The 19,952-nt window shown below is 45.0% G+C and overlaps 1 protein-coding gene across 1 annotated transcript in view; it reads right to left on the reverse strand.

Annotated features, from left to right (window-relative positions):
- The window catches only part of LOC120839840 (hydroxyacid oxidase 1-like), a 47,812-nt gene that overhangs the window by 19,070 nt on the left and 8,790 nt on the right, over positions 1-19,952 (reverse strand). Inside the window, exons 3-5 of the mRNA XM_040210205.2 lie at positions 16,611-16,847; positions 6,563-6,706; positions 5,140-5,231 (exon numbers count right to left, since the gene is read on the reverse strand). Coding sequence (XP_040066139.2) covers positions 5,140-5,231; positions 6,563-6,706; positions 16,611-16,847 — 473 coding nt within the window. The remainder of the gene's footprint in view (positions 1-5,139; positions 5,232-6,562; positions 6,707-16,610; positions 16,848-19,952) is intronic.

Genomic DNA, 19,952 nt, shown 5'->3' on the forward strand with positions numbered 1-19,952 from the left:
CTTGTCGCGGAGGTCCACTGTCTGATGGGATTTATTTTATAGTGCATTTATTCAGTGATTTGGTTCACAGCTGTTTTGCATTTTTTACGTGGGCTATAATAATACCTTTCAGGTTTTAATCTGGAGCCGTTTGAATGTAGGACATGCACACTTGATCAACTGGAATCTCCAAATTCTCGCACATCAGTCGGCTTTCCAGAAGACATCTTAAGCCCGCATGAGCTGTTCTTGAGCAATAAGTGCGCTCTCCTGAGATAACGAAAGCAAATCCAGCACCTTGGACACTGTTTCGGCAAACGCTCGAAAAAGTAGGAAAGACTCTCAAGTGCTCATTTCTTGGACAAGCCGCTTTCTTCCGGTGGCTTCCTACCTGCTTGCTGAATGCGCCATCCAGCATCCTAGTGAAGATCAGTGTGAAAACGCGGATAATAATCTTAGTATCCGCGTTTTGGCACCGCTAGCCTTGTGCCTGTTGCGCGAGCGGTGAGAAGTTGGCGCACACCCTCGCTTCCCACGAAGACGCTCAGCAAGCGTCTAACGTTAGGTATATTTTTAGTAATTATAGAACTGACTTTTTATTACCCGTCATATTGTGAGGATTAGCCTCCTATGTTATGTCCCCATGGCTGTATGAAGCACCCGCACAAACCGCAATAGTGTACCAATCAAGGAGAGTTTAAAAAAAAAATCTGCTCGAATTAAAAATCAAACACCCCCGTATTGAAATTCTAGATGGTACCAGTATCAGGGATTTTCTGTCCGTCGCATGTAGTCTTTATGACATCACAGTCACGCGACACCATGGCGTCAAGTAAAATGATTACGCTGAGTGACACTGTGAGATTGCGTGACTTCTTTTATGGTTATATTTTATGTAGTTTATCTTTATTTTTTTCCTTTTATGCTGCTCCTTTCATTTATATATATTTTCTCTCTATTTCTCGTTATGATGTAGCCGGTGTCATTTAAAGAATACCAACATCTCCATAATAAAAAACTTATCTCTCTCTTTCTCTCCATCACTCGCCGCGACAAAACGCTAAATAATACGACGTTCCAACCGCAGGCTGAAACTAGTGGGTGTATTACGTTGTGAGCTCTCACGATTAACCCCTGGTCCTCAGTAAGGTCAATGCCCACTCCGCAGTCTTCTCTTTGCGCGGCTACAGCCGGGTCCGCCCATTGACTGTTTTTTTTTTTTAATTGGGGGGGGGGGGGGGGGCGCCGGTGGACGAGAGACAACAACAACGCAGTGAGTCCGTTTTCCACGTGTTTATTGAATCAAACGCCAACACGCTTTGCTCTTAGACAGGAAAAGTCTGGGCGCCGGCTCAATGCCCAGTATCACCCCGTCGGTTTCCCCCGCTGCCACAATAGACAGATTCACGGAAAGTCTGAGGCCCACGAAGAAAAACTGAGCTCCATCGAGCCAGGGCCTCCGCCAACGAGAGCTCCCGACCCTTTTTCGGGGCCGGCTTATGTAACCTAGGAGATATGGACGCGCCCGGCGATACCGGTAGCAGTCGCGTCCACTATCGCTCTCAAGGGTGCGCAGGCGGCACATTCACCCTACCTGGGCAACGGAGAGCCGGCCCCTTCGGGCAATTCGGACTTGGTTCCCTGTACCCGGGAGGCCGCCCCCATTGGTGACGACAACTCCCACGGCCTGCTCGAAGCTAGACTTAGATAGGGCTATAGGGAACCCCATGGTTCCCACGCTCCCCCCTTCTCAAGGCTAAGGTAGGCCAAAAAAATAAAATGACCTACCGGCTCTCAAAAACAAAATTAAAAAAAAAAAAAACGCTAGAGCGAAAAGAGCATGCCGCAAAGAAAAATATAAAGAAAAAAAAATCAGCGCGGTACATGCTCAAAAAGCACTAGCTCGCTGCTTGGAAGTGAACCCCGGGTTGCCGTCGAACTCTACAACTTACGCTTCTTGGCTGGCTTACCGAGAGCAGCGTTGAACGGTCCATGTAGTGGCCGAGCTTGGGCAGGAAGGACGGCCTGGTCCCTCCACGATGAAATGTTACCGGAATTAACCGCGGAAATGACGACGGCTGGGCATCTCCTCTTGGGGACCATGCGACACGGGCACGGTCACTGGGTCCGTGACGGGATGCGAGCTACTTGTTGTCGGCACGGGTCCACAGCTTGGGTCTGCGACTGGATGCCACGTGTTGCTAGCCTGGAGACGAGTCCAGTCAGCGGGAGGGCGGCTGCCGCCATCTTGGTCATCATCCGAGGAGCCGGATCTTCTGGAGACCGGATTCGGAAGGGGGACTGGCAGGCCTGTGACGATGACGCTCCCTGGCTTCGATTTCACCTCGATGTGGAACCATGACTCAGGAACCGCCGGGCACTGAAATGCAGCCTGCGCTCTGTCCCCTCTCCTGTATCTTTCCCCAAGAGGAAGCTTCGGAAATTCCGAGCAAGGTGAAGCCGACCAACTGAGGACGCCCGACCGATCTCTGGGTGCGCAAGGCCCCAGAGATAAAAAGAGGCAGAGACAAATATGTCTTTTCTGCTGTAAGCCACGTGGATCGCACTGGCTCGGCTTGCGGAGTTATTGTAAAATAGTTACACGACTCCGCTTAGTGTGAACACGGATGTCCACATACCAAGCTGACTCCCGTCACCCCGGACAATGGACTTGTTGGTGACTGTTCGACGAGGCAAAGTTCTTTGTAGCTGCCTTTGCTAACGATTCCTAATCGCTTCGATTTGCGTTCGCAATGAAATGTCAAATGCACCACCCTGTCCTTTCTTGTGATATTAAAACGATGCAGGCTGCAGTCGGGCAGGCTCGCCAACATTGTTATTTTCCAAACATGTTAGCTTTTACCTTAGGCTAAAGCACAAATGCCTGTCACTTCGAAATGTCTTAGAGCCGCGTGCTGCTCTGGCCAACGCGAGCCAAGGAGAGCACTGAATGCACCTCCCAGTTGCATAGGACAGCCACCTTGAAATGCAAAGTTCGTAGAGGCCAAGCGCCGAAGCACGAGATTATCTGCATCAGCAAGAACAGAAACCGATCCTAAATAAAAAAGCCCCGTGCCAGCAGCAATACAGGACTGTTCGCGGCACACACCTCGGCAACAACACGATGTTGCTCGACACGGCGGGTACGCTGTCCGGCTGCCAAAGTCCGTCTGCAACAATGCAAGTTGCTTTGCGACGTTAGTGGCGAGCGTACCGCCCGGCGGACGCACCCGCCAGACTCTACAGAGTCCGTGAAAGTATTTACAACTATTCACATATTTACACCCCGGATCGTTCTGTTGAGCATCAAAAACTCATCGGTGCTACGATCGATTCGCAATGGACACTTCGAGTGCCGTGGCTCACAATAACGCCAAGTGACCGCATGGCGGTCACTTTAATTGGACACGCAATTAAGGCGCGGTTTCCACGACGTACATGGGGCGCTGTTCAACCTGTTGCACTGCCCGGTCGCACGATTGAACTGCTCCCGGACCCCGCGGCGCTTTCACAATTACCGTGGTTTTTATGGGGGTCGCAACTCAATAGGTGGCCCTTAAAGGTTATTAACGTTATTGTTGCATGCTACGCTCACTGACTTTTGGCCAGAGTCGATCGCGGGTAGACGGAACATACAAAAATCTAGTTGCCGAAAACCCTATTCACGCCAGTCCTCTGTCCCTTGATAGCGGGAAGGAAAGACGGATAGAAAGGGAAATCATTCTGACTCTCAGTTTTCCTGGAGGTACTTTGTTCCGTAGGTCGCTTGGTCAACCTGATGGCTACCGGTCTGTCGACGCGGCGACGAAGGGCTCCATCGGCGGTCTCCGCACCCTCACTAGGCTGGGATCGGTGTTCAGCGCAATCAACCGCACTGCGTATTCTACCAGTGGAGGATTCAGGCACAGCGCATTTTTTCGCTCCGAGATACGCTTTTAGTTTGTGCACTGGGGGGGTGTTCACTCTGAGTGGGCCCCGCGAGCCGTCTCGAAAGCAAAAAGCTGCACTTGCTTCTTGCTTCGTTACCGTACTTTGTTCGAGAACGGGATTGACTGCGAAAAGCGCAGGTGCACTCTCCCCAGCGAAGCAGGCTGGCGCCGTCCCGAAGGAATGCCTCGGACGTATTCCGGGCGTTCAGTCACCTCCGTTTGGGAGGGCGTTCGGCCGAGACACTTATTCATTGTGTCTTTGCACGGCTGACGTGGCCACTAAGCCGTTGAGTAGCACCGGGTGTCGGGCATTCGCCTCTCCCTTAGTCCATCTGTTTGATCCTTGGCCGGGAATTCACCTAGTTCGCTATCTTAGCGGAAGGAGATGGATGCTGCGGTCTTTTGCAGTCCATGGACAGCCGCACGTTGGGGCGCCAAATGGATTTCTCAACTTTTACCCCCAAAGTCCTCATTGAGGCACATACCCACTCCGTAGTCCGCTGTTCGCACGGCCTCGGCCCGGCCCGTCCATTGACTGCCTTTCTGGGGCGCCGGTGGACGAGAGACAACACCAACACAGTGAGTCCATTTTCCACGTGTCTATTGACTCAAATGCCAACACGCTTTGTTCTTAGACAGGAAAAGTCTGGGCGCTGGCTCAATTGCCAGTATCACCCGGTCGGTTTCCCGCGCTTCCACAATAAACAGATTCATGGGAAGTCGGAGGCCCACGAAGAAAAAAAACCAAGCTCCGTAGAGCCAGGGCTTCCTCCGACGAGAGCCACCGTCCCTCTTTCGGGGCGGGCTTATGTAGCCTCGGAGATATGGACGGACCCGGGGAGGCTGGGAGCAGTCGCGTACACTATCGCTCTCAAGGGTGCGCAGGCGGCACATTCATCCTACGTGAATTCGGCCTCGGTTCCCTGTACCCGGGAGGCCGCCGCCATTGGTGACGACGACTCCCATGGCCTGCTCAAAGGTATACCTAGATAGAGATATAGGTAACCCTATGGTTCCCACGACCTTTACAAACATGAGCACAACACTGAGCATCTAGCTCCTTGCAATAAACGACCAAGAGCAGCCTCACTACTTTTCGTTCAGCCTCGTACGCAGGAGACACGACATTTCTTCTTGCCGATCACCGACGATCATTTACAAAATTTAACGCATTTTCTTTGGTGGAATTGAGTTATAATTATAAGGTAAGACTTTGCCAGATGTAGCGTACAGTTGCTGGTTGTCCGTCCAACTGGCGACCACCGTGGTTTGACACGAGGATCGCCGAAACGCCACGACTGATGGCTTCCTCTGCGTCTTCCGCTGTGAAGAATAAGAGAAATACATCAGTACACTGACAGTTACGAATACAAGCCATGCATATACATGTAGATGAAAGCTAGAACAGCAGCAGAGGCTCCATTATACAAGTGATTTGGCAAGACTTCCCGAAACGTTTGTAAGGTAAAGCTTCTCCTTTTAACGTTTTGCTAAACAAACATATTTATAATATATATTATGTTTATTGTTAATTACGAACACCTTGGTGGATTTCATTACCGATGTAGCACAGTTTTTTAGTTCAAAATGTGGTTTCTCCTGTCATTTGTTCAAGCCCTGTATGCCCAAAGAACGTCAAGGTATAACCTTGGATTTTCCTTCGGCCAGAGCTTGGCATCTTTGCCCAGAGTTGGTAAACAGGCGCCAGGCTTCACCTGGAGTCTGGGAAAGTATGTCGCCTTTTTGGCATTTGTTTGGCACTTTTTACATTGCGCGGTGTACAGGACAAAATTTAGAAAAAAGTCGAAGAAATGTACTTCGGAACTTACTGAAGCTTCCGAGAAGAACCTTATTAGGCCAAACCTATAAGGTTCTTCAAATTTGACACAAGTTTGAGAAGCCCTAGAATTTATAAACTTGCGTCAAGCTCGGCGTTTCTCTGGCTTGCTGCCTGTGTAGCCATATTTGTATTTAGAGAAGCAAGGGGTACAATATTTACAGTTCCATTATTTTATGCATCATACTCTGCCCCAGTGATTCTCGCGAGCGTATTGTTTAAGCGGGAGGCTGCCCTCACTCCTAACTGGTGCTTTCTGTGTTTAGTGTCCAAGCGGAACCATCTACATCAAGTTAACAACAACGGTAAAATATTCATTAAAATATTATATGTTTTAAAGTATATAAAGTGCCTCCTGCTTTTTCTTTGTTCGTTTTTTTTTTCCTACCATCTCAGCTTCAATAATAGCAATATACAGCATTAATATTCTGCGGCTATATAAGAAACATCTTAGCTCTCTACGTTCAACGCAGGCGTGCATCCCATCACTCTATTCAGTCATGACATTCATGCGAATGCCGGTCAGTCCGTAACCCGCTTTACAATATCGCAGCAGATCGAGCAGATCGTCATTCGCTATAGAATAATTTCGGACCTTATCGTGAGGATTAATAAAAGAAATGTGGATATCGAAGTTCATCATTTCTGTCTTACTCATTATTGCACAGATTCAACAAACTTGTATAGTTCTAACGTTCCAATAATTTCGCAATTTATATAATGGCAAGGCACCATTACTTTCTGCTTACGCCGAACACGAAATATGCAACAGCGTTTAAAAAAACGATAGGTGTAAGGATACTATGCAAGTGCGCACCATTAGTGATTCCTTTGAGCACCAAAGGTAGGTTGGTGATGCTCTTCAACCAGGTGATGTCATCCCAAGACTGCGAATGGTCGATGACGGACACCATCGCTTTTACGGACACCATCGATTTCACTTCGGCGAATTCCGAGCTTCCTTCCAGGTTCCCATATCTGCGTTTAAAGCGCGCTGTAGAAACGTTAATATCAACTCAATAGTAATTTTATTTAATTATTTATTCATTTTATTTGACACTACTAGCAGTCCTCGCAACGGGGACCGTGATAGGGGTGAGCAACAAAAGTTAGCATAAAAAGACACGCAGAACATGGTGTACACTATGACATTACTAGCGTAGTCTACGGTTATATATCAAGAACAATAAACACACTCACAAAAAAAAATACGCCAAGCACTCTGAGCAACTGATTTAGAAACATGCATTTTACAAAAACTTTTCCCGGTATCTTATAAATTCAGAAATGGTGTTGGCTGCAACAGTGCTTTCTGGCAGCGCATTGAAGTCCTTTATTGTTTGGCGGAAATGTGAATTTTAAAACAATTTTTTGCGTAACGACATTGTTCAAGTGTTCTAGTGTGTCTATCCCGCGCAATTCGAGAGGTATGGGGTCCTATCAGTCGAACTTTGTCTAGCAGAAGTATCCCGTTTAAAATCATGTAAAGCATTTTCAAGCGTTTGTTCCTTCGTCTCTCTTCCAGAAGATTGATTCCTGCCCTGAAATACAGTTCCACGGGTGAATCTAGCCTCTTATACTTAGAAAAAAAAAATAAAACGTGACGCCAATTTCTGAATCCTCTCTAATTGTAATACTAACTTCTTTGTGCATGGGTCCCACACTTCACTGGCATAATCTGGACTGGGTCTTATCAGCAATTTAAATGTTAACAGTTTAGCTTCCTGACTGGCCATTTTTAAGGCCCTTCTTAATGACCAAAGTTTACCTACAGCTTTCTTAATCATATTATTGACGTGCTTGTCTCATCGTAGATCGCTGGGTATTCTTACTCCTGAGTGTTTAAATTCGCTTACTCTAGACAAAGGCTTTCGTTTAAGTGGTACTTATGCACCACAGGAGTTTTCTTATGTGTCATTGACATGCAAACGTCTTTTCCAGGTTTAAAGACATCTGCCAGCTTTCACACCACTCGCTAATTTTTTTGCAAACAACGGTTCAACTCGATGATGTCGCTGTCATCGTTCATATAATTATACAAAATGCAATCATCAGCGAAGAATCTTGCTTTTAAAGTAATGTCATGAAGTACGTCATTGATAAGTATTAAAACAACAAGGGTCCGACTACAGATCCCCGTGGGACTCCTGAGTAGACATCTTGTAGTATTGAATCATGCCCATCAATACAAACAAACTATTTTCTAAAAGTCAAGGACGCTTCAATTCACCGCAAAAGTTTGAAATTTTTCGGCAAAGGCTCTAGCCTAAAGAGCAGCTTATTATGGTTTACTTTGTCGAAGGCATTCTGGAAGTCTAAAAATATTATGTGACCTGGCCTCTATTACAAGAGTCAAAGCAAAATTATGAATTAGTGCCGTTAATTGTGTAGTGCTCGATAAACCTTTTCGAAACCCATGTTGTTTGATATCAAGTACATGATAAGTATATAAAAACGCTCTCATATGCCCTGAAATTACGTGCTCTAACAATTTACAACAGCTAGATGTTACAACAGGTAGATGTCCGGTAGGGCATAATTATGAGTAAAAAAACACTGACAAAATATTCATTAAGTGGGCATGTGGAACAGCCAGTCATGCAGTCAGCTAACGCTTTCTGCTTTTTCTTCGTACAGTTCATGGCGATGTTTCGTGGCTGTCCGGCCCTATCAAGCCCGTGGTATGCCTTGGAGGGAGCGCGCTTGCCGCAAGTTTCCGTGCTGCCACAACCAGACATCTACTCCTCCCGGCAACCTTGGGTTTCTGCTGCACTCCCAATCATCGCGTCGCCTCAGCACAGCAGTCCAACGGCATCGACATTGACATCGTCACTGGATTTAAACTGCCGCCACGCCCCTCGGCCCTTCAGTAGGCATGTGGAACAGCCAGTCATGCAGTCAGCTAACGCTTTCTGCTTTTTCTTCGTACAGGTTGGTCCGTTTCCCTCTTTGCATTGTAAAAAGTCCAACGACCTCTGTCTACTGGTGTTCCCATGCCCACAAGTGCTGTTTTTATGTTCTTGCGAATGTATTTCGGGTCTGAAGCTTCTCCTGTCTGGTGATATTGAACTTAATCCTGGCCCAGATAAGAAAGAAGTTCAGACAAAAGAGATGAGTGAGATGCTTGTTTTACTGAGAGGCTTAAACGCTCGTCAGGCAAATTTTGAAGCTGGACAGAACCGAATCATGGAGGATATTCAAGCTATCAAGATTGGGCAAGAGTCAATTGAATTAATGGTAACCGATATTCAAGGGAGGCTTAGTACTGTGGAAGGAAAGATAGCCAGTTTAGACATTTTGGAGCGTGAGTTGACAGATGTAAAAGAAACTGTAACCTTCCTGTCACACGAGAACGCCAGTCTGCGATCACGTCTTGATGAATTTGAGGACAGGTCTCGAAGAGATAATCTAATATTTTACGGTGTTCCCGACTCAAACTCAGACCTGGGCTGTATCTGAAAGCAAAGTGCGTGGCATCATTGCAAACGAAATGAAGATCATCGTTCCCCCTGAGGGTATCATCCGTGCACATAGGCTCGGTCGTGTTTTTAACCCCAGTAAATGTCGGCCAGTTTTAGTGAAATTCTCATTATTCAAAACGAAAGACCATGTTTTTTTCCTCCAGAGGCAAACTGCGCGGTAGTGCCACTTCCGTCGCAGAGGATTTTTCCCCTGCCACTCGTCTTGCTAGAAGAAAGCTGCTCGAATTTGCTAAGGCTCATACACAGTCTTTTAGTCTACGCTATAACAAAGTGTTTTTTGATGACAAATGTTTTTCTTACTGCGCGGCCAGCGATGCCGTTTGTAAGGTCCGCGATTTTATCACGCCAAGCACGAGTTCCATTCGTGTTAATGCTGACCCTGTGGTTGATTTGTCAACGTCATCACAATAACATAACCTGATACAGAACAATCCTAGTCCTTATCTTTCAGTGCTTTTCACCAACATTCGAAGTGTTCTTCGCAATCGTGATGACTTGCCTTCAGCCATCGATTCTGCACTCGCCGACATTGTTGTACTCACTGAAACTTGGCTATCTAGTGTTGTACGCGACAGCGAAATTTTTTGTTGCGAGAAGCGTTTCTCTTTTTATCGATGCGATAGGCTATCTAGGCGTGGTGGTGGTGTCATAATCGCGGTAAATGATAGCATTGAGTCTTGTCTTATCAACATTGTTACATCTCTTGAGTTTATTGGCGTGCGCTTGCGTTTTAGCCATAAACAGGTTATTTTGTGCGCGTGCTACCGTCCTCCCAATGCCACAGCAAACTTTTTTATAGATTTACACGATGCTCTGAATACAATTCGTACAAGGTTTCCTGCCTTGCCTTTGTTTCTTTTGAGCGATTTTAATCTCCCCGGCATTGACTGGTCTGGTCTATATCCTACCATATCTTCAAAATCTGCTGCGTGTTCCGAGTTTTTAAGTCTCTGCTCCAATTTTTCGTTAACGCAGATAGTTACTAGGCCGACTCGTGTTACGGCAACTTCTGAGAACGTGCTGGACCTTATTCTTTCTACCGCGCCTGATCTTGCATCCTCTCTTACGTATTTACCTGCCATCAGCGATCACTGTTTACTTCACTTTCACCTAAGCGCTCCTGTATCTGCCTTTGCAAAAGCGAAGAATAACTCTTTTCTTGGTTATGGCAAAGCTGATTTTGAGGGTATAAACCGCGAGCTAGCGCAATTTCTTGACTTCTTCCTATCCAATTTTTCCGAACGCTCTGTCGAGGTTAATTGGACAATGTTCAAAAATAAAGTCAATTCCCTTATCAATTCTTTCGTCCCACGTCGCTTTCTTACTAATAGCTCCACGTCCCCATGGTTTAATAATGCCTTGAAAAGACTTTCAAATAAAAAGAAACGCCTGTTCCGCACTGCTAAGCGTGCAGACACTGTTGAGAGCTGGACGGTTTACCTACAACGCAGAAAATTTATACAAAAATGCAATTAAGGACGCTGAACAAACTTTCTTCAGCCAAACCTTGCCCCGTCTGTTATCAACTAGTGTCAAAATGTTTTGGAGTGTTATTAATGGCAAGAAAGACAAGGCTATTTTGCTTTATGACTCTGATGGCATTGTTATGTCTGACGATGACTCTGCGAAAATCCTCAATGAGGTGTTTGTTCAATCGTTTTCTAGGGATGTAAACTGTTCTATTGTTACTTACCCTAATCATGATTTCTTTCCAATGGACCCGCTTGTGTTTGATTTCGATGGCATTGTTAAGCTGATTGACAACCTCAAAGTGTCTTCATCATGTGGTATTGATAATATTAACACTAAGTTTCTAAAGCACACTAAAATTTACAGTGCAATTTTTCTTACTAAGATTTTTGAGCAATCTATTCTTACTGGTGTCCTTCCTGAAGATTGGAAAACTGTCAAGGTGGTTCCACTTCATAAATCAGGCGACAAACACTGCCCCGACAATTATAGACCCATTTCCATAACCAGTACTCCTTGTAAAATGTTAGAGCATATTATTTATTCACATCTTAATAAATATCTCGAATCCAACTCTTTTTTCTCATCCTCACAGCATGGCTTTCGTAACTTTCTTTCTTGCGAAACACAACTTCTCGTCTTTACTAACGATTTATTTTCATTACTTGATCATGGATCCCAGGTTGACTGTATTTTTCTTGATTTCAGCAAAGCATTTGATAAAGTTTCTCACCAACTACTACTCCTCAAGCTTAGCAAACTCAACCTCGACCCTCAGATACTAACTTGGATTGAGTGTTTTCTTACAAATCGTTCGCAGTTTGTTCATGTAAATAACTCTAATTCTTCAGTGTCTCCTGTTACTTCTGGCGTCCCTCAAGGCTCCGTTCTCGGTCCTTTGTTATTCCTCATATACATCAATGACTTGCCGTTGTGTGTCTCATCATCGCTTAGTTTATTCGCGGATGACTGCGTTATTTATCGTAAGATTACTAATGATTCTGACTCTCTCCTTCTTCAAAATGACTTAAATGCTGTTCTTGATTGGTGCAAGCTGTGGTCCATGACACTTAATACTAAAAAATGTAAAACAATGAAAGTGTCTCGCCGTAACACTACGCCTTTTATCTATCATCTTGGTAACGTTTCTTTAGGATGTGTGACTTCATATAAATACCTCGGTGTGCATATTACTTCTAACCTCTCCTGGCATATTCATATTAACCACATCATTGCTAATGCCAATTCTATGTTAGGCTACCTAAAACGTAACTTTTTTCTAGCACCAGTTTCTCTCAAACTAATATTATTCAAATCTTTGGTTCGCTCAAAATTAGAGTATGCAGCTTCAACCTGGGATCCTGGTCAGACGACGCTCACTTCTCATCTCGAGTCAGTTCAGAACCGCGGCGCTCGTTTCATACTTAACAATTATCACCGTACAGCTAGTGTATCATCCATGAAATCTCTTCTCTCCTTGCCACTGCTTTCTTTGCGCCGTAAGTGCTCTCGTCTATGTCTTTTCTATAAGATATATAATTCTAACCCCATTCTTAAAAAAAAGCTCTTCCTCGTCCCACCTTACGTTTCTCCACGCATTGATCATCAGTACAAAGTCGGCATTCCTCATTCTCGAACCTCAGCCTATCACGATTCTTTCATTCCTAGGACATCACCAGAGTGGAACCACCTTCCGGCGTCATTAATATTATTACCCTCGTTAAATGTGTTTAAAAGTGCTGTTACTAATTATTTTTGCGAAAGTGACCCGTGACCTATTCCATGTCTTCTATTACTGTTTGTCTTTTTGGTTTTTTTTTTCGCTCACTCCCCTTTGTAACGCCCCCAGGGCCTTGAGGGTATGTAAATAAATAAATAAATAAAAAACACAAGTTGCGATTTTTTTTTCAATAACTCTATTTCTTACTATCATCTTAGTAACTCATTTTCTAGTTGATGTTAGGTGTCCCGAAAACCTCCGAGGTCAATATTTTATCAAGGTTTGCATCTTATCATTAAAGAAGGAGAATTTCAATCCCTCTACTTTTGCTTTGTCCCGTACTTAGCATCAGTATTTCAGCCTGTAGGAGCCCATCTCTTTTCCCTCGCGCTTTTGTTCTACACCTGGTTAAACGTCTTTTGAGGTGTATTGTGTCCCTTTTAATCCCAGGACTATTAGGATTCCGCTTCTTTACGCGCATTGGAACGAACTTATGAAGGCACTCTAGTACAATCCTTTTAGAATTAAGCCACAGCTCGTCCACTCCAATTAAGGGATTCCTAGCAAGGTCCTCAACTGCATCGTAATTAAAACCTAGTTGATTAATAATTGACTGGTCATCAGCTTTCTTAAAACTTCTATATATGAAGATTTTTCCGTTTTCTTAGGTGGAACCTCCAACGATAGTTCGAAGTGTACCTTACTGTGATCAGAAATTCCCGGGTGAATATTGAAATCCTATCTGTGACTTGAGAGGATCTCACTGACAAATATAAAATCTATTAGGGATTGTGATTCCCCTTGTTTTTTCTCGTGCTCCTGATATATCAGCCGAACAGTCATACAAAAAAAAAATACTAAGCCCACAAAATACAAAAACGCATCGGAATTCCACTCAAAACCTAAGGTAGAAACCTATACTATATGCTCCCCTTTTTTAAAAATAATACTCTACAAATACATCAAAACGAGTCATCCGGTATATAAGCAAATCTGCATTCCTACCAGTGGTGGTGGTTTAGATTGAATAGAAGGGTAAAATATGCATGAACCTCCAAACAGACGAGTCGGACAATTAAGCTGCATTGATGACACCAAATGGCAATTCAACTACCCATGAACTACTAAAAAAAAGGTCGTCGTGCCCAGCCTATTTATTATTTTTTTCATTTTTTTTCACAAGCTTTGTAGTGAGGGTTTATTTAGTGTGTATTCAGGGTAGCAAAATCTTCTATCAAAATAGATACCGTACACAACGTGAATAAGTCCTTTCTTTTCTGCATATAAAAGTGTGTACGGACAAAATATACTCGGGTCGACTAAATGCCAAACATTTAACACGCGTTGACTTCCCAAAAGGCAAAAAAAAACATATTTATCATATACAATCGTGGCCAACTGCACCTCCTTGTTCGTCCTTAAAATTACTCTGAAAAGACCTTAATTTTTGCTTATGCCAGAAAATCCTCGTTGCATAGAGACAAGATTATGACCTTGAGTATTAGCCGTTCTACCCGCTACCTGTATGGGCCATGAGCTAAGTCAGCTCGGTCAAACATGTCAGAAGGGGGAGGGGAGGGGAGGGGGGACGTGACAACCTCCCACGCAGAAGCTAATCATCTCTATAAAAAACCACGCCGTGATTCAGCGAATAACAAGTCTTCTGGACGACAGACGCCGCCACCAGCGGAAGTTCATGGGACGACAAAGTGCACTATATTTTCCTAGCACGGAATCTGAGAAAACTGATTACAAACAAGCTGCACGAGTCTGGAAGCTGGGCACAATCAGTGACTGACTTTTGGAGCGATGAAGCCGCTGTCATTTCTCGTAAACAGTATGCTAGCATATATGGCATAGCGTTCTGTTTCCAAACACGTACATATTAACCTCACTCCGGCCTCCTGTCGTCTGTGTCCTAGTATTATTCTTGGAAAGCGTCACTGACAGGTGTGTTTACCTCGTCTAAAAAAGTGGTACCTCGATTTCAGCCTGATGACGTCGCAGAACTGTCATGTTTTCACAGTCCTCGATCCTGGCGGTGACACAGCTGTGGTGGTATATGTGGCACACACCTGTTCTACTGCGGGTTGATCTCCAGCTTTACAGTCCACGGAAGCTTATTCAGCCAGGATTTGGTACACCGTGACGACAGCGACACTCTCGTTTGCTAGTGCTTTTTTGCCAGGACTTGTACGCCCAACAGCCGGGACCGCGACATCCGATCCGACAGCTTGACACTCCGGCGTCAGTGACGCCATTTGTTGGCACTTTAGGAGCACTTTCGATTCATGGGCGAATAGACCGCTGAACACAGCTGCCGGCAACGCGTTCCAGCTACCGCGTATATGTACTAGTAGCGCACCGCTGCTCGTTACACCTGGACCAGGAGCTCCAGAAACCAGTCACCTTGGTCTCAATAGAGACTTTCAGAATAGGCCTCAAGGTTCTTGGTCCTCTAAGAATCTTATGGTAACGCACTGGGCGTGCGCAGATGTTGTGGGTACCCGCAGTGCAGCACCCCAAACTGATTGCGGGACCGCTTGGGCGCCCTATGCTAACGCTCTCTAATTTTTAATCAGGCCAATTTCCAGGAGGGAGCCACCAAATAAGATATGCTCTTTAGAGCGAAAAGTTAGCCGGCTTGGTGCAATTGTTACCAGTTTTCTGGCGCTTTATCTGGCATCACAAACTAAAATTTCTTCCTCCAAAAATATTAAGGCAGTCCGTGATCGAGCTTTCTAACACTCTATCTAAAACTAAAAAAGTCGCATTTTCGAACTGTTACTATAACGAAGTGCGCTTGCCCTGTACTACGCACCAAACTGGCGGCGCCCAAAAGAACATTGGGGAATCGAAGCCGATACTTTAAGCACAGTTTATTTACTATACTAGCTATAGGTGGGTATTGTATAGCGCCATGTAAACGCCGCTGCATGATGCATGTTAAACATTCCAGGTTAGTTTCCTACGCTCCCTGGCCCAGAAAGTCATCCCGCCACCCTAAAAAATCACAACACGCAATTTAAGGGTGATGAACTTATGGCGTTTCCGACTGCTCTCGTGAGCGCGTCGGGTATGGACCAACAGAGTCGGGAAAGCTAACTAAAATATTTTTCTCTGAAAGGAACCAGAGTTTGGGCATGGGCCAGTCAGCCGGAACTCGCAGTGTGGTCTCTTTTCCGTCAGGCCGGTCGTTCTTCTATATCCTCGCGCAGCGCTGCCTCCTGCTTGGGCCCGCCATCGTCCTTCTCTACCTTTTTGAAGCATGCTGACACTTTAAAGAATGGTGTCTTGGTAGGCTCTGTTGTTCCTTCACAAACGCACCGCCACAAATTCATAACCGTCTGGGCATCCGTATATCCTGAAATATTCGATGTTTAGGGCACTCTTAATAAATACAAATTCACAAGGTTAAATGCCTTATTTCAAAATACATCCGCGCCTTTAACACGACATTCTACATTGCAGCGCCAACTATACCCTATGCAAAGATAAGGGATTAGAGTCACTCAATCCCCTCCGACTTGCGTACCGTATATATACCTAATGCCCTCTTTATGACTCCCTTCTAAAAAAATTGCCGTACGCTCTGACAATAAAGATCTTTTTAAAAGATTTTCCAGTTGGCTGGAAGTGACTTAAAACCCATAAATAACTTTAAGTGCACCTTGCGATGCATACTGTGAAATATACTCAATTTGTTTAACTTTCGAACGTTATCTATTGCCGATGAACATGGCCTTGCCTTCTCTTCTCATTTTCAAATCTCAACCTCGAATATTCGAATCGTCTTGATGTTCGTTACGTCACATTATTTCTTTATTATTCAATGGGAGTTAGTGATTGTTCAAGGAATAGAGAAGTATGTGACTCCATGCGACTTATTATTCGAATAATAGATGATACCAATGAGTAACAGTGTAATTGTGTAGTGTGTGTTCTTTGGAGAGTGGGAAGTTAATCAGCCGCAATAGGCGCCTGGTCTCTTCGCTGGAGATGAGAAATTTGCCCACTGCAGTACAATAGCCTGGTACGATGATCATTCAGATTGAAGAAGGCATAGGTACAGATAAATCCCAGAATCCGTGTGTTCCGCAGCGCGAGCATTCACTCTACCGATGAGTAAAAAATGAATACAAATAATCAATAAAGTTCCTCAGGTTCGACGCACCTGTTTCCGTCCTGTAGACGGTAAGGCCTCTTTATTAGGCCGATTTGCTTTCCAAACACGGGACAATCCGCGGTGACCACCAGTGCCCGGTAGCCAGATCGTTCGGCCCGTCTCACCAGGCTCCTCGTGAGGTCTCGGTCAACGGCGAACTGTAGTTGGAGCCAAAAGAGGCCGCCTGGCACTTCCCTCTTCACTACCTCCATAGAAGTGCTGCTGTAGATGCTCAGTACCATTAGGGTCCTTTCTGCGTGGGCCGCTGTAAAGTAAAAAAATATCGACTTTCCTTCTACTCCCTTTCACTTTCAAGAGACACTGAAGTGAAAAAAAAAAAGTTTTTGGTTTGTTTTTATATTTTCTTTTACATGTTTTTACTACAAATTCCTTAGTGCAATATTTACGTTGCTATACGCAATTTAGGGGTGGTAACCCTGATCTACCCCTCCCCCTCTCCCCCGGTGCTCACAAAACTAAGCACAGTTTCTCGGATTTCTCCAACCAATATTGCACACGTGTGCAATGTTGGTTGTAAAATTGTCTCTCCGTGCCGTAATAGCATTTTGATAAACAGTATTTTAATATTTGAGAAACAAGCAATCTAGATCAGGTCAATATTGTTTTCAAAAATTATCCCAAGATTGTATTTCCGCTTCAGTTTGAAACGATAGCGAACATGGCTACCGGCACCTGAAGAGTGATCAACGCTACTAAAACACTCCTTTGGGAAACTCACCCTTGAAACCGGGACCGCTCACCACCACTGAGACAAAACTAAATACGATGACAGCGCCACCCTTCAGCGACTAGTAAAAGTATGAAAGTTCATTTATATTGCTGCTGCGAAATGGCTTTGCGAGATGGCGCCACCGGCCCTTGCGCGGCTGGACCTCAGCAGTTACGTGTACACGTGCACCTTCCAAAGTGGCCGCTGCGGGAGAAATGGCGTCGTTGTGATTGCCATCAGTTAGGTTATCGAGTACGTATCGAAGCTCATAATAAAATATAAAGCGCGCCAAAAACAAGGACGAAAAAGAGAGGACACTTAAGACAGACGAGCGCTTGCTCGCAACTGAAGTTTTATTAAAACTTGGGAAAACACGAAGGAAGTTCCTTTCCCCAGCTGCACATGCCTCATTCAATTACCCCCCCCCCCCCCCCTTTACGTGTCCTAATCTACAAAACGAAGGAACCCCTTTTGTTACCACCCGCCCCCCCCCCCCCCCCCCTTAACTTGCCCGTTGCACTTTCGCAGATAAGAACGATTCCTCAGCATCTGTCAAAGCAAGTGACGGGTGTCATCTGCAGCCATCATCCAAAGTTTTGATGATAGAAGCTTCTAAAACCTCCCTCGCTCTCTGCCTCTCAAATCGTCCCAAATATTAGTGTTTTTAAAAACAGGAGCACATTCACACCTGCTGCAGTGGACTGCTAAGTGGCCAAGAGGAGTGTTACGGAGAGAGTTTCAGTGCCTCCCTCAGTCTATCACTAAATAAAACGTCCAGTCCGGCCAGCATAGGCCTTACCAGAAGTCGGAGTCGTGTACTGCATTCCGCTGTCTTGTGGTAAGGCCTATGTCGGCCAGAGTAGACGTTGTATTGATGATAAACTGAGGGAGAACTGCAACTCTCTCAGTAATTCTCCGGCTGGTCGTTTAGCAGTTAACTGCAGCAGATGTGAATGTGCTCCTGTTTTTAAAAACAGTAATATTTTAGGACGATTTAAGAAGCAGAGAGTGAGGGAGGTTTTAGAGGGCTTTTATTATCAAACCTTTCGGTGATGGCTACATAAATCACCCATCACTTGCTTTGACAGATGCTGAGGAAGCACTCTTATCTGCCACAGTGCCACGCGATCTTTAAAGAGGGGGGTGTTAACAAATGGGGCTTCTTCGTTTTGTAGATTAGAACCGGTAAGGGGCGGGGGGGGGGGGGGGGGGTAATTGAATAACGCATGTGCAGCCGGTGAAAGGGGCTATCCTCGTGTTTTCCCAAGTTTTGATAAAACTTCAGTTGCGAGTAAGCGCTCGTATGTCTGTCCTCTCTTTTTCATCTTTGTTTTATGCGCGCTTCATATTTTATCAAAAACTGCTACCAACTAGCCCAACTTTCAACCCTGCTGCGGATTGAAGCCACTGTTTAAAACCAGGCTCTATGGCAGTTTCCTAACTGATTTGTACTAGTAACGATGGGAGTGATCAACGAGAGCAGCTCGTCCAGCTCCTCTATGTTAATGTGTGCCAGTCATTCTGAGCTCACCTCGGTGTTAAGACGAAGATCTCGCCAAACGATGTAGTTTGCGGCAAGCAACGTTCAAGTACATGGGAGGAGTTGTTGGCGCTGTGCAGGTGCTTGGGTTCGTAGCGTCGGTATAGCGAGACTGACGTAAGCCTAGCGCCCCAATTTTTTATTTATTTATTTATTCATACTGCAGGCCATTTCAGGCCCAAGCAGGGTGGGACAACAAGAAAGGAATAAATTAACTAAGCAGAGTAAACCAACAAATGTGGTACACTGGAGGTCACCAAAAAAGAAAGAAAGAAGAAGAGAAAAAAATACACAAGTTTAAAGGGTTATAGATAACGCAACAATGGCGCCACTGATAGCGTCTTGCAATAAGCGCAATAGAAAACATAAAAAAAATAAGGTAAGAACGCTAGTGACACGTTATATCTTAATATCATGAATACAACATTACTGAAATATAACCAAAAAAAAACATGCGAGCGCGTTAGAAATGCGAAGAACATGCATCAACAAATTGTTCTACGGTCGTACATGCAACAATCTCGTCAGGTAAAAGATTCAGAAATAAATGAACTGCGCAAAGGACGAGGACAGAGGTAGAAACGAGTACGACACACAGAGCGCAGACTTCCAACTGTTTATTTGGCGCAGACACAACAGTATATATGACAGCAGCAATCAGTTTGCGGTTAAATAAGGTTTAAACATGACCGTCCAAAAAAGAGAATTCCTTGTCTGATAGTGAAACAGATTGCATGCTTATGCAGTCGTGACCTTTCTTTTTAATGAAGTAGGCTTCTACGAGTTTTCTTTCCGTTGCCTCATTTGCTCTTGCGAGAGCACGTGTCCTTTGCAAATCAGGATGACAGCCGCATTTCAAACAATGTACAGACAGATGTCCGCCTGTGTTGTTTTTTATCGACAGAAAGTGTTCTCGTGCCCTCAGGTTGAAACAACGTCCAGTCTCGCCAATGTATACTCGCCCGCAAGAAAGCGGAATTTCATAGATAACACCGGATGCGCATTCCGTGTAGCGCGTGCTGTGCTCCTTTTTGCATTTGTTGATGTTCACTCTTGGCTTCATCATGGGGCACACTTTACTGAGTTTGCAGGTCGCTGAA

The sequence above is a fragment of the Ixodes scapularis genome, unplaced genomic scaffold (assembly GCF_016920785.2).
Source record: "Ixodes scapularis isolate PalLabHiFi unplaced genomic scaffold, ASM1692078v2 PGA_scaffold6__148_contigs__length_123643588, whole genome shotgun sequence".
Taxonomy (NCBI): domain Eukaryota; kingdom Metazoa; phylum Arthropoda; class Arachnida; order Ixodida; family Ixodidae; genus Ixodes; species Ixodes scapularis.